Source organism: Pseudophryne corroboree, chromosome 3 (genome assembly GCF_028390025.1).
Source record: "Pseudophryne corroboree isolate aPseCor3 chromosome 3, aPseCor3.hap2, whole genome shotgun sequence".
Taxonomy (NCBI): Eukaryota; Metazoa; Chordata; class Amphibia; order Anura; family Myobatrachidae; genus Pseudophryne; species Pseudophryne corroboree.
Window position 1 is genome coordinate 748,060,053 of NC_086446.1, and position 14,822 is coordinate 748,074,874.

Consider the following 14,822-nt stretch of genomic DNA (forward strand, 5'->3'; position numbering starts at 1 on the left):
GTACTGTATAAGTAGTTCTGTGTCACAGGAGATATGGCTTCAGTTACATCTGCTAGACTTCTCTTTACCTGACAGTTCACTGATAGGTTCTGTCATTCACAAATAATAAATAATACTTATAAAAATAATTTGCCATCTTAAAGCTTCATGTTGGCCAATTTCCTGGCGTCCTCTCCGTTTAGAAATTAAAATAGATAGGAGAGTGAGAGTGAGACACTTCATTTACTTACTGGAGCTTAGGAGGAGTTATACTAGTGACTGATGACCAGTGACCTGACCACCAGTGCAGTTTTATAATTTATTATTATTTAATAATCCGTTCTGTTCTTGTTCTCTGCCTGAAAAAAACGATACACAGTGACTCAGTCACACTCACATACCATATCTGTGCTCAGCCCAGTGTGCTGCATCATCTATGTATAATATCTGACTGTGCTCACACAGCTTAATTGTGGGGGAGACTGGGGAGCAGTTATAGGTTATAGCAGGAGCCAGGAGTACATATTAAACAGTGCACACTTTTGCTGCCAGAGTGCCACTGCCAGTGTGACTGACCACTGACCACTGTGACCAGTGACCTGACCACACTGACCACCAGTATAGTATATTGTGATTGAATGTCTGCCTGAAAAAGTACACTCGTCGTGTGACTTGTGTGGTGTTTTTTTATTCTATAAAAATTAAAAAACTCATTCTGCTGACAGACAGTGTCCAGCAGGTCCGTCATTATATAATATATACCTGTCCGGCTGCAGTAGTGATATATATATATTTTTTATATCATTATTTATCATCCAGTCTATACTAGCAGCAGACACAGTACGGTAGTTCACGGCTGTAGCTACCTCTGTGTCGGCACTCGGCAGTCCATCCATAATTGTATACCACCTACCCGTGGTTTTTTTTTTCTTTCTTCTTTATACATACTACATCTCATTATCATCCAGTCTATATTAGCAGCAGACACAGTACAGTACGGTAGTCCACGGCTGTAGCTACCTCTGTGTCGGCACTCGGCAGTCCATCCATAATTGTATACCACCTACCCGTGGTTTTTTTTTTCTTTCTTCTTTATACATACTACATCTCATTATCATCCAGTCTATATTAGCAGCAGACACAGTACAGTACGGTAGTCCACGGCTGTAGCTACCTCTGTGTCGGCACTCGGCAGTCCATCCATAATTGTATACCACCTACCCGTGGTTTTTTTTTTTCTTTCTTCTTTATACATACTACATCTCATTATCAACCAGTCTATATTAGCAGCAGACACAGTACGGTAGTTCACGGCTGTAGCTACCTCTGTGTCGGCACTCGGCATTCCATCCATAATTGTATACCACCTACCCGTGGTTTTTATTTTTCTTTCTTCTTTATACATACTACATCTCATTATCATCCAGTCTATATTAGCAGCAGACACAGTACAGTACGGTAGTCCACGGCTGTAGCTACCTCTGTGTCGGCACTCGGCAGTCCATCCATAATTGTATACCACCTACCCGTGGTTTTTTTTTTCTTTCTTCTTTATACATACTACATCTCATTATCAACCAGTCTATATTAGCAGCAGACACAGTACGGTAGTTCACGGCTGTAGCTACCTCTGTGTCGGCACTCGGCAGTCCATCCATAATTGTATACCCCTACCCGTGGTTTTTATTTTTCTTTCTTCTTTATACATACTACATCTCATTATCATCCAGTCTATATTAGCAGCAGACACAGTACAGTATGGTAGTCCACGGCTGTAGCTACCTCTGTGTCGGCACTCGGCAGTCCATCCATAATTGTATACCACCTACCCGTGGTTTTTTTTTTCTTTCTTCTTTATACATACTACATCTCATTATCAACCAGTCTATATTAGCAGCAGACACAGTACAGTACGGTAGTCCACGGCTGTAGCTACCTCTGTGTCGGCACTCGGCAGTCCATCCATAATTGTATACCACCTACCCGTGGTCTTTTTTTTCTTTCTTCTTTATACATACTACATCTCATTATCAACCAGTCTATATTAGCAGCAGACACAGTACGGTAGTTCACGGCTGTAGCTACCTCTGTGTCGGCACTCGGCAGTCCATCCATAATTGTATACCACCTACCCGTGGTTTTTATTTTTCTTTCTTCTTTATACATACTACATCTCATTATCATCCAGTCTATATTAGCAGCAGACACAGTACAGTACGGTAGTCCACGGCTGTAGCTACCTCTGTGTCGGCACTCAGCAGTCCATCCATAATTGTATACCACCTACCCGTGGTTTTTTCTTTCTTTCTTCTTTATACATACTACATCTCATTATCAACCAGTCTATATTAGCAGCAGACATAGTACAGTACGGTAGTCCACGGCTGTAGCTACCTCTGTGTCGGCACTCGGCAGTCCATCCATAATTGTATACTAGTATCCATCCATCTCCATTGTTTACCTGAGGTGCCTTTTAGTTGTGCCTATTAAAATATGGAGAACAAAAATGTTGAGGTTCCAAAATTAGGGAAAGATCAAGATCCACTTCCACCTCGTGCTGAAGCTGCTGCCACTAGTCATGGCCGAGACGATGAAATGCCAGCAACGTCGTCTGCCAAGGCCGATGCCCAATGTCATAGTACAGAGCATGTCAAATCCAAAACACCAAATATCAGTAAAAAAAGGACTCCAAAACCTAAAATAAAATTGTCGGAGGAGAAGCGTAAACTTGCCAATATGCCATTTACCACACGGAGTGGCAAGGAACGGCTGAGGCCCTGGCCTATGTTCATGGCTAGTGGTTCAGCTTCACATGAGGATGGAAGCACTCAGCCTCTCGCTAGAAAACTGAAAAGACTCAAGCTGGCAAAAGCACCGCAAAGAACTGTGCGTTCTTCGAAATCCCAAATCCACAAGGAGAGTCCAATTGTGTCGGTTGCGATGCCTGACCTTCCCAACACTGGACGTGAAGAGCATGCGCCTTCCACCATTTGCACGCCCCCTGCAAGTGCTGGAAGGAGCACCCGCAGTCCAGTTCCTGATAGTCAGATTGAAGATGTCAGTGTTGAAGTACACCAGGATGAGGAGGATATGGGTGTTGCTGGCGCTGGGGAGGAAATTGACCAGGAGGATTCTGATGGTGAGGTGGTTTGTTTAAGTCAGGCACCCGGGGAGACACCTGTTGTCCGTGGGAGGAATATGGCCACTGACATGCCTGGTGAAAATACCAAAAAAATCAGCTCTTCGGTGTGGAAGTATTTCAACAGAAATGCGGACAACAGGTGTCAAGCCGTGTGTTGCCTTTGTCAAGCTGTAATAAGTAGGGGTAAGGACGTTAACCACCTCGGAACATCCTCCCTTATACGTCACCTGCAGCGCATTCATAATAAGTCAGTGACAAGTTCGAAAACTTTGGGCGACAGCGGAAGCAGTCCACTGACCAGTAAATCCCTTCCTCTTGTAACCAAGCTCACGCAAACCACCCCACCAACTCCCTCAGTGTCAATTTCCTCCTTCCTCAGGAATGCCAATAGTCCTGCAGGCCATGTCACTGGCAATTCTGACGAGTCCTCTCCTGCCTGGGATTCCTCCGATGCATCCTTGCGTGTAACGCCTACTGCTGCTGGCGCTGCTGTTGTTGCTGCTGGGAGTCGATGGTCATCCCAGAGGGGAAGTCGTAAGCCCACTTGTATTACTTCCAGTAAGCAATTGACTGTTCAACAGTCCTTTGCGAGGAAGATGAAATATCACAGCAGTCATCCTGCTGCAAAGCGGATAACTGAGGCCTTGACAACTATGTTGGTGTTAGACGTGCGTCCGGTATCCGCCGTTAGTTCACAGGGAACTAGACAATTTATTGAGGCAGTGTGCCCCCGTTACCAAATACCATCTAGGTTCCACTTCTCTAGGCAGGCGATACCGAGAATGTACACGGACGTCAGAAAAAGACTCACCAGTGTCCTAAAAAATGCAGTTGTACCCAATGTCCACTTAACCACGGACATGTGGACAAGTGGAGCAGGGCAGGGTCAGGACTATATGACTGTGACAGCCCACTGGGTAGATGTATGGACTCCCGCCGCAAGAACAGCAGCGGCGGCACCAGTAGCAGCATCTCGCAAACGCCAACTCTTTCCTAGGCAGGCTACGCTTTGTATCACCGGTTTCCAGAATACGCACACAGCTGAAAACCTCTTACGGCAACTGAGGAAGATCATCGCGGAATGGCTTACCCCAATTGGACTCTCCTGTGGATTTGTGGCATCGGACAACGCCAGCAATATTGTGTGTGCATTAAATATGGGCAAATTCCAGCACGTCCCATGTTTTGCACATACCTTGAATTTGGTGGTGCAGAATTTTTTAAAAAACGACAGGGGCGTGCAAGAGATGCTGTCGGTGGCCAGAAGAATTGCGGGACACTTTCGGCGTACAGGCACCACGTACAGAAGACTGGAGCACCACCAAAAACTACTGAACCTGCCCTGCCATCATCTGAAGCAAGAAGTGGTAACGAGGTGGAATTCAACCCTCTATATGCTTCAGAGGTTGGAGGAGCAGCAAAAGGCCATTCAAGCCTATACAATTGAGCACGATATAGGAGGTGGAATGCACCTGTCTCAAGCGCAGTGGAGAATGATTTCAACGTTGTGCAAGGTTCTGATGCCCTTTGAACTTGCCACACGTGAAGTCAGTTCAGACACTGCCAGCCTGAGTCAGGTCATTCCCCTCATCAGGCTTTTGCAGAAGAAGCTGGAGACATTGAAGGAGGAGCTAACACGGAGCGATTCCGCTAGGCATGTGGGACTTGTGGATGGAGCCCTTAATTCGCTTAACAAGGATTCACGGGTGGTCAATCTGTTGAAATCAGAGCACTACATTTTGGCCACCGTGCTCGATCCTAGATTTAAAGCCTACCGTGGATCTCTCTTTCCGGCAGACACAAGTCTGCTGGGGTTGAAAGACCTGCTGGTGAGAAAATTGTCAAGTCAAGCGGAACGCGACCTGTCAACATCTCCTCCTTCACATTCTCCCGCAACTGGGGGTGCAAGGAAAAGGCTCAGAATTCCGAGCCCACCCGCTGGCGGTGATGCAGGGCAGTCTGGAGCGACTGCTGATGCTGACATCTGGTCCGGACTGAAGGACCTGACAACGATTACGGACATGTCGTCTACTGTCACTGCATATGATTCTCTCAACATTGAAAGAATGGTGGAGGATTATATGAGTGACCGCATCCAAGTAGGCACGTCACACAGTCCGTACTTATACTGGCAGGAAAAAGAGGCAATTTGGAGGCCCTTGCACAAACTGGCTTTATTCTACCTAAGTTGCCCTCCCACAAGTGTGTACTCCGAAAGAGTGTTTAGTGCCGCCGCTCACCTTGTCAGCAATCGGCGTACGAGGTTACATCCAGAAAATGTGGAGAAGATGATGTTCATTAAAATGAATTATAATCAATTCCTCCGCGGAGACATTGACCAGCAGCAATTGCCTCCACAAAGTACACAGGGAGCTGAGATGGTGGATTCCAGTGGGGACGAATTGATAATCTGTGAGGAGGGGGATGTACACGGTGATATATCGGAGGATGATGATGAGGTGGACATCTTGCCTCTGTAGAGCCAGTTTGTGCAAGGAGAGATTAATTGCTTCTTTTTTGGTGGGGGTCCAAACCAACCCGTCATATCAGTCACAGTCGTGTGGCAGACCCTGTCACTGAAAAGATGGGTTGGTTAAAGTGTGCATGTCCTGTTTATACAACATAAGGGTGGGTGGGAGGGCCCAAGGACAATTCCATCTTGCACCTCTTTTTTCTTAAATTTTTCTTTGCGTCATGTGCTGTTTGGGGAGGGTTTTTTGGAAGGGCCATCCTGCGTGACACTGCAGTGCCACTCCTAGATGGGCCCGGTGTTTGTGTCGGCCACTAGGGTCGCTTATCTTACTCACACAGCTACCTCATTGCGCCTCTTTTTTTCTTTGCGTCATGTGCTGTTTGGGGAGGGTTTTTTGGAAGGGACATCCTGCGTGACACTGCAGTGCCACTCCTAGATGGGCCCGGTGTTTGTGTCGGCCACTAGGGTCGCTTATCTTACTCACACAGCTACCTCATTGCGCCTCTTTTTTTCTTTGCGTCATGTGCTGTTTGGGGAGGGTTTTTTGGAAGGGACATCCTGCGTGACACTGCAGTGCCACTCCTAGATGGGCCCGGTGTTTGTGTCGGCCACTAGGGTCGCTTATCTTACTCACACAGCTACCTCATTGCGCCTCTTTTTTTCTTTGCGTCATGTGCTGTTTGGGGAGGGTTTTTTGGAAGGGACATCCTGCGTGACACTGCAGTGCCACTCCTAGATGGGCCCGGTGTTTGTGTCGGCCACTAGGGTCGCTTATCTTACTCACACAGCTACCTCATTGCGCCTCTTTTTTCTTTGCGTCATGTGCTGTTTGGGGAGGGTTTTTTGGAAGGGACATCCTGCGTGACACTGCAGTGCCACTCCTAGATGGGCCCGGTGTTTGTGTCGGCCACTAGGGTCGCTTATCTTACTCACACAGCTACCTCATTGCGCCTCTTTTTTTCTTTGCGTCATGTGCTGTTTGGGGAGGGTTTTTTGGAAGGAACATCCTGCGTGACACTGCAGTGCCACTCCTAGATGGGCCCGGTGTTTGTGTCGGCCACTAGGGTCGCTTATCTTACTCACACAGCTACCTCATTGCGCCTCTTTTTTTCTTTGCGTCATGTGCTGTTTGGGGAGGGTTTTTTGGAAGGGACATCCTGCGTGACACTGCAGTGCCACTCCTAGATGGGCCCGGTGTTTGTGTCGGCCACTAGGGTCGCTTATCTTACTCACACAGCTACCTCATTGCGCCTCTTTTTTTCTTTGCGTCATGTGCTGTTTGGGGAGGGTTTTTTGGAAGGGACATCCTGCGTGACACTGCAGTGCCACTCCTAGATGGGCCAGGTGTTTGTGTCGGCCACTAGGGTCGCTTAGCTTAGTCATCCAGCGACCTCGGTGCAAATTTTAGGACTAAAAATAATATTGTGAGGTGTGAGGTATTCAGAATAGACTGAAAATGAGTGGAAATGATGGTTTTTGAGGTTAATAATACTTTGGGATCAAAATGACCCCCAAATTCTATGATTTAAGCTGTTTTTTAGGTTTTTTGTAAAAAAAACACCCGAATCCGACAAAAAAAATTCGGTTAGGTTTTGCCAAAACGCGGTCGAACCCAAAACACGGCCGCGGAACCGAACCCAAAACCAAAACACAAAACCCGAAAAATTTCCGGCGCTCATCTCTAAAAATAATACAGAGGCAGTACATTTTGATGGGCTGCCGGTTTTAGCCTTCTGCTGGAAAATCTAATACCCCTGCTGAACATGGTAAGTGTGTATGCTGTGTAGCTGGGTTGTGTGTCTGTATCTGATCAGTACAAGAGTTTTGTGTGAGTATGCACTGCTGAGCAGAGCAGTAGAAAGCCTGGCTGGGCCCAGGTACTTTTCAGAGGGTGTGGCCTAATCAAAGGAGGCGTGGTAATGCACCCTTAGCCACACCGCAGCCCAGCACATAGCACCCTGTGATGGGCTGAGGGAGAAAATCTGCAGCTGCTGCTGCTACAAGGTAAGAGGGTGGGGGGGATCTGGGCCCTCACTGGGCCCCTCCATCAGACCTGGGTTATTAGTACCCTTAACCACCACCCGCCCCCTTCTCGGCGCCAGGGCCGTCTTAACAGCAGTGTAGGCCCCTTGGTAAAGTAATGCACTGGGGCCCCTACCCATCCTCCAGCAGTATGGGGGGTGCTATCAGCATCAGCTTTGATGTCCAGCGGGCGGTAGGGGGTGTTCTATCTTCTGCTCAGCATGTAGGACCTGGAGCTGTAATTTCTGCTAATTACTCCTTTACTGCACAGATGGTGGGAGAAGGGGCAGGAGGGAGAACATTAAACTGTAGAAGGGGCATTGGGCTGAATAAAGGGGAACCGGTACATGACTTCCAGGGTGGTAAGGGGTATTTAATATGCAGGGGAGGGGTGGATAGTGGAGTGGGCTTAATATTCAGCATTTTCCAGTGGAGGGCAGCTTACTTGAGTGCAGATATCTCCAGTTCCTGGAAATAGATTTCTTAACTTTCAATGGGATAAAAAATTAGAGAGTCCCACCTTTCATGAGGTTCTGGGGACTTGGGGATGAGCATTCAGGAGCCAGAGCAATCCACCAATGAAAATATAAAACTGCATTCCAGACTGTTGAGCTGGAGAAGGGACCAGCTGCTGGAAAGCTGACATCTCTGGATCTGGGAATAGTAGAGACAAGCTGCCAGTGTCCACCAAAAAGGGAGAGTCTTGGCTTTTGGAATATACCCTCCGAAAATCTCTAAGTCAGACAGAACCTGAGATATCTGGCTGGGAAGAGCAATTAACAGGCTCGGATGGGGACCATTGCTTTGAAGACAGATATATTCGGTTCCACAGGACCGATTTAAAAAAATCTGGTACCCCTGGAAAAATGGGACCCTCATCTATCAGCCTAGGGCCCTTATACTCCTGGGGCCCTTGGGCAACCGCCCATTGAGTTCATACGAAAAGACGGCCCTGCTCAATGCCACTACTGCTGTGTGTATTAACTGCAGGGATAATCCTGGAGCCTTCTTTCAGGGCCAAAAGTCATGGAATACTGATAGCCAGCAGCCATAACTCATTATACTACACAATTCCCCAAGCTGCTCCACCCCAAGAAAGCATATGGTTACTGCATCTTTACACTTTAATGTTATATTGCAGATAGTATGCATGCTGAGCCTATCGTAATGCAGCAATGAAGGGGGTCGCGGGTTCAGTCCCAACCAAGTGCTCTAGTGTCTTTCAACAGCCCAAAAACAGACTGGTAGGTTAATTGGCTTCTGACAAAGATGGGCCCTTAGTGTGTACACTTTGTGTGGAAGGAAATTAAAATGGTAACCTACGATGGGGCAGGGACTTAAGTGATTGATTACACAGAAGAGCAGCTGAGTGTTCCCAAGATGGCTGCCTCGTCCTCTACAGTAATGCTTTCACTCATATTGGACATACTTGAACTCATATTTACAAATGACAATTGTGACAAATAGCTCACTGCTCTTTAATAAATTCTCGAAGATGAAATTAGAGAAATCGGGGGTATTTGTTATTACTTTAATACTACATTGATTCTGCACGACCAAGAGATGTTGGACTCAGGAAAATGAAATTATGTTTCTAAATTGTAAATCAGCCCTGAAGTAAATAAGGCAGGAAACCAATCAAGTCTAATCCTGGATTAGTTTCTAAACAGGATCAATGCATCAAGCAAAGTCAGGCCATTAAATCAAAATGAAATGATGTCTCAGAGATTAACCTACAGGACAAACTAACATGGCTCTTTGTCACTTACAGGGAAAGTTTATCCTCCCCCCCCCCCGCCCATAGGATTATTTTTGCCCAAGTGGGGAAAGCAAGTCTACCGCAATTGCACTTGAATTACGTATGCAAAAATGACTATTTTCGTCCATCAATGCAGTTGTGCCGTCACTAGCCGTACTCTTAGTTTTCCGTCTTCCCTCATTATAAGTGTACACTTTCACCAGACCTGCTGTATACTTGGATTCCGAGATCAAAGGACCGCCATGATTTTGTCAAGTTCATCACTAATTAAAGTGGCAATCGGTTATAAGGCTGGTTTTGCCTAATAACTGATTGCCTCTTTAACTGTACTGGCGAACATGTTTAAAACACGTCTCTGAACCTATTACATAACCCCCAAAGTTCTGTCTACACGTCCTCAACCTGCCCCACAAGCCTAGCATTTGTGTAAATTCTCTGTTGCCAACCACTTATGTGGAAATGAGACTGAGTTGAGTACGACACAGAATAGCCCTTAGATGTGTATATCCAGCTGCAGAGCGATTCTGCGTCAGTCCGATAGTGACCATGCTTATTTTACCGTGCCTGGGCTATCTACCAGCCGGATGTACGTGCAATTACAACAGAGTCATTTATAGAGGTGGACATATTGAGTTAGCAGCATTAACGCCATTCCTTGTTTTTCAGAGCCATATTTATCAACAAATGTTTGTATGATATCCCCTGAAAACAACCATTTTCAGGGGGGGTATCTGCAAATATTAAGTACAGTATCTTGAGATTCTCCAATTTTGACCACAAAGGTTTCTATGGGGGCTGCTTAATTGGCAAATTTACGAAGCTTGGCCCTGGAAGTTAAGGCCATCTACAGATAGCGTTAGTCATTGTAGCCTATGGGCTACAGTCCACAATATTATTTTCCCAGGAGAGGGATGGCAAGGATCCCCCCATGCCAGTGGCCGCTTGCACATGCAAAATCTTCAAGCCACGCAGTAGCACGGCCGACTGCCAAAGTAGAAGTAATCACACTAGCGATTGCCTCACTTTGAACACATGACAGGGGAGAGCTCCTATCGGACCCCCTGTGCCTGTGTGTATTTTAAGAAATTCTGCAATATTCTGCAATATTCTACTTTTGTTTTTATTGTCATTTTTATTTTTAATGATTGACATGTGCACTGATTAGCAATGGCGTTGGTAGTGGTGCACACGGGTGCTCGGGTTCCAGTGGGGCCCACACTGCACACCCTGCACCCATTTTTTCAATACTTACCCTCCGGAGTCCTGCGTCGGCAGCAGCCGTTCTGCAGGAATCACCAGTAAAATGGCGCTGCAGCCATTTTCCCGGTGTTTGGCACATGCGCAGTAAGGAAATCTCTTGGAAAATGGCCGCCATGCCATTTTCCTGGAGACCTGTGCATGAACACTAGACTCTGGGACAGCACTAGGGTCCCCTAGTGACCAGAGTCTACAACTCTGCTGGAATGAGCGGAGCGGGCCCAGACATAGTCTGCACACGGGCCTCCTCTCTTGATACGCCCCTGATTCCAGGCACCCTGCAAGCCACATACAGGTGTCGTGGGGCAGTGACGGTGCTGCCCCCCAGGCATCCGCACAGCTCGCACACCCTCAGTTAAGGCCCTGTCTATAATATGTCCCTACACCAGCACTATGTCCTATTTATATGGCCTCTCCCACAGATGTAAGCTGGTTATAGTACATACAATAAAATGTTATGTGTGGACCTAAAAGACTTATTACTTCTACATTACACTGATGTTAGCGGAATGATAGATCTCTATCTGCTGAGATCCATTCCAGTACCCCGTAATTATCTGTCAGAGCACCTGACAGTCAGCAGTAATAAAACGCAGGTACATTTATTCTCAGTCTGACAGGGCAAAGGTAATGCAGAATAATACTTTCAAATAATCAGATTGTAACGGCGATAATTCCGGCATGAAATGAAAGCGGTGGTAAAACTCCATTAACTTTAGTTTTTCTGTGCAAAGCCTGAAAGTGGAATAGGCTCTTCAGGCTGATAATATTGCCAGTGGTTGGTTACATTAGGCAGCGCAGTGTATTTGTAGGTCTGATAAGCGCCTGACATCGTTACGGGTTTCTGTGACTCTGATAGGTCATCCTTCTGTATAATTTGTATTTTAGGATTAGTGGCCCGGTCTTATCATGTACTATAGGCGGCTGATCAAGATGTACAGTGCTTTGCTGTATTTTACTATTTTAATTTTATCTGCAGCTTGTACAATATGAGCTAATGATGCATGCAAAGCAGTTCCGGCACCAAACATCGTAGGGACGCGCCTGTCCCTGCCTGTGACGGATGATACATCCGGCCAATGTGATATCATTCTGCAATGCGATTCTGGGCGCTAATATCGTGCCCGGATCGCATTGCAAATGCGATCGATGATAAACGGGCCCCAAAGGCTGACATGATGTAGGGCCGAATGTTCTAGATAATAATCGCAATATATCTATTTAAACATTTACTTTTTAATAAAATGAACATGTAACTCCATCGATTGAAAGGATAGCAAATGGTTTTCTAAATCGTCAGGATACGCTTTGGCGGAGAAGGAAAATATGTCTCCCGCAGTGAAAGATGAAAATGTTCCCTAATAGGATGCCATTAAAAATAAAACATTTATAAATAGGATTCCACTTTTCAGTATTTCTATATCTGTACACAAGCCGCAAGACATTTTATAACACCTGGCGGTGGGCGGAAGATCCTGCGAGATATGTTGCATAGGATACATTTATAATATTTACAGTCATATTGCTAAGATACTAAATTAGGACGCATCGCTGTCAGCACCATCCAGAAAAGGTGAATGTATATGTGATGTGCGATTCCTACAGCCATCTGTATCTCCTGCAGTATTAATTCATTGTGTCCATGTACTGACAACACCACTGCATATCAACAACAAATGCACACACACGACACAACAGATCCGCAGATACGCACCATCCTTAGCCAGTCTCTTCTGCATGCTATTCCTGGTGAGGTAGGTGCCTCTCGGCTGCCTCTGCGAATCAGCAGAATTCTCCAGATTCCTTTCTCCGTTTAATTTGGTTCCATCTGATGTGTTGTTTGCACTGGACATAACAAAACAGAAAACTCAATTACCATTTACGTTCCGGGAACAGATTCTATCACACGCAGCTACAGTTAATATATTAAACACACAGGGACGTGTCTGCGCTTTTTCTTTCTGAATATGAATTTATGTAATTCCATCTAATGGAGTTTGAGTTGTAAAAGAATGAAATGTTCCTGGTAATTACAACTTATATAATATTACAGCGTTGAAGTGGGAATGGCAATTCTTCCTTTTGTGAAGCGAATCCATAGCAATACTTAAAAAATATATATTTACACATTGCACGATAATTATTTACATTATTATACATTATTCATAATACGGCATTACAGGAGTAATGAGATTCTGATGTTTGCATTAATATGGCAGCATGCGGCACTGCAGCTCTCAGCTAATCTTTTCTCAATGTTCAACTCAAAGGTAATGTTTCTAAGATTTCTCACCCATAGGTATTCATGAATATATATATATATATATATATATATATATAATCTATATATATATATATATATATATATCTGTCAATAGAACATATAAAGGGGGCGCTCCATAGTGCATAAACCTTTTTTATTTTAAAAACACAACGTTTTTAAAACAAATGTTTTACATTCGTACCAGACGGCAACCAGTGTGGGCTGGTTACCACATGATTCCACAAACAATCACCGGGCAATAGCTGGAACAGGTGTCACTCAATCGCACTGGAAACCTCCACCCGCCGGCAACTGATTTCTCTGTGACTCACGGGCAGGAAACACACACGTCCAAGACTCGTTCAGCAGCTACGGTGATCCTCAGCGTCACTAGACTCCGCCCCAACGCGTTTCGTCATCGACTTCGTCAGAGGGCTGGAGTCTGTGACGTTTAGGTCCATTTTAAAGGATCATATACCTCATTTACATAAATATTAAGTTCATACACCTGAGTGGTGGATTGGAGTTAAAAGCTAATATGCTGATAACAATTAGTAAATGCATGAGTATAAACATTCAATGCCTCATATAAACTTTCTTTTTCATTATTCACATCTTAGAGGCTAAAGTCCGCTGCTTAATTTATAATATCCCAGCGGTAAATTAAAAATTAAGATATAAACGAATATAAAGGTACTCATTAGCATATGCAACTACTTTTAAATATTCAATACTATAATTATCTTTCAGTTACTGAACACTTAGAACTGCAATCCGCCGCCCAGTTTACAATGTGCCCAATGATTAAAAACAGAAGGACCTATACCTCCCGAAATTAAGATTAATTTACATATTACATATGTGCAGGTTCGGAGGATTTAATTTCATAATGAGAGTAATTAAAACATGATTCCAGAACTTTTTACAATCTACATACATCGATAAGTAGATAAAAAATATAATAACGAACTTCCATATAGAAAAGCAGAGATATGACACAACAATGCTTTAACTGAGCATCAAATACCATTATTTTAAGAAAGGTGTAACTTCAAACCCTTCATTTACCCAGCAAACCTGATTGAACAATCCAAAAGTCGGGCAAGGGGGAAGGATAGAAAAGACCTACTAGTTTACAAGGATAGGGCAGTAAACACCACGGCAAGTATTTACTAAAAATCCGAGTTTGGACGATTTGTGTTTTTTTTTTTCTAAGTCCCAATCCGGGAATTTACTAAGCACCAATCTCGGCAGTGTCTGGTCTATTCGTAATGATTTGAATGACAGCCTTCCGAAATACGAATATATAGACCATCGGTCAAACGCGGCTGTTATTTCATAGAATACGGCCATTCACCATTCATTCGTATTTGGGTGCTAGTTTCTGAGTGCTCAAGTGCGGGTCTGTTTTTTTTCGATTCGTTAAAAAAAGCAGCAAAAAAATAGACCTGCTTTTTCCAGTCGAGTTTGGATAACCATGCACGGATCAGTGAGATCTGTGCATGGTTATCTATGGGAAAGGGTCTGTTTAGTGTAAAATCAGAAAAAAAAATTGCGTGGGGTCCCCCCTCCTAAGCATAACCAGCCTCGGGCTCTTTGAGCCGGTCCTGGTTGAAAAAATATGGGGGGGAAAATGACAGGGGTTCCCCCATATTTAATCAACCAGCACCGGGCTCTGCGCCTGGTCCTGGTTCCAAAAATACGGGGGACAAAAAGCGTAGGGGTCCCCCGTATTTTTTAAACCAGCACCGGGCTCCACTAGCCAGGTACATAATGCCACAGCCGGGGGACACTTTTATCCTGGTCCCTGCGGCCCTGGCATTACATACCCAACTAGTCACCCCTGGCCGGGGTACCCTGGAGGAGTGGGAACCCCTTAAATCAAGGGGTCCCCCCCTCCAGCCACCCAAGGGCCAGGGGTGAAGCC

General features: G+C 45.2%; 1 protein-coding gene across 2 annotated transcripts in view; it reads right to left on the reverse strand.

The window, feature by feature from the left end:
- Positions 1–14,822, reverse strand: part of ZMAT4 (zinc finger matrin-type 4) — a 759,632-nt gene that overhangs the window by 8,300 nt on the left and 736,510 nt on the right. For both annotated transcript variants that reach the window (XM_063962320.1, XM_063962321.1), the window contains exon 7: positions 12,347–12,477. In XM_063962320.1, the coding sequence (XP_063818390.1) occupies positions 12,347–12,477 (131 nt within the window). The remainder of the gene's footprint in view (positions 1–12,346; positions 12,478–14,822) is intronic.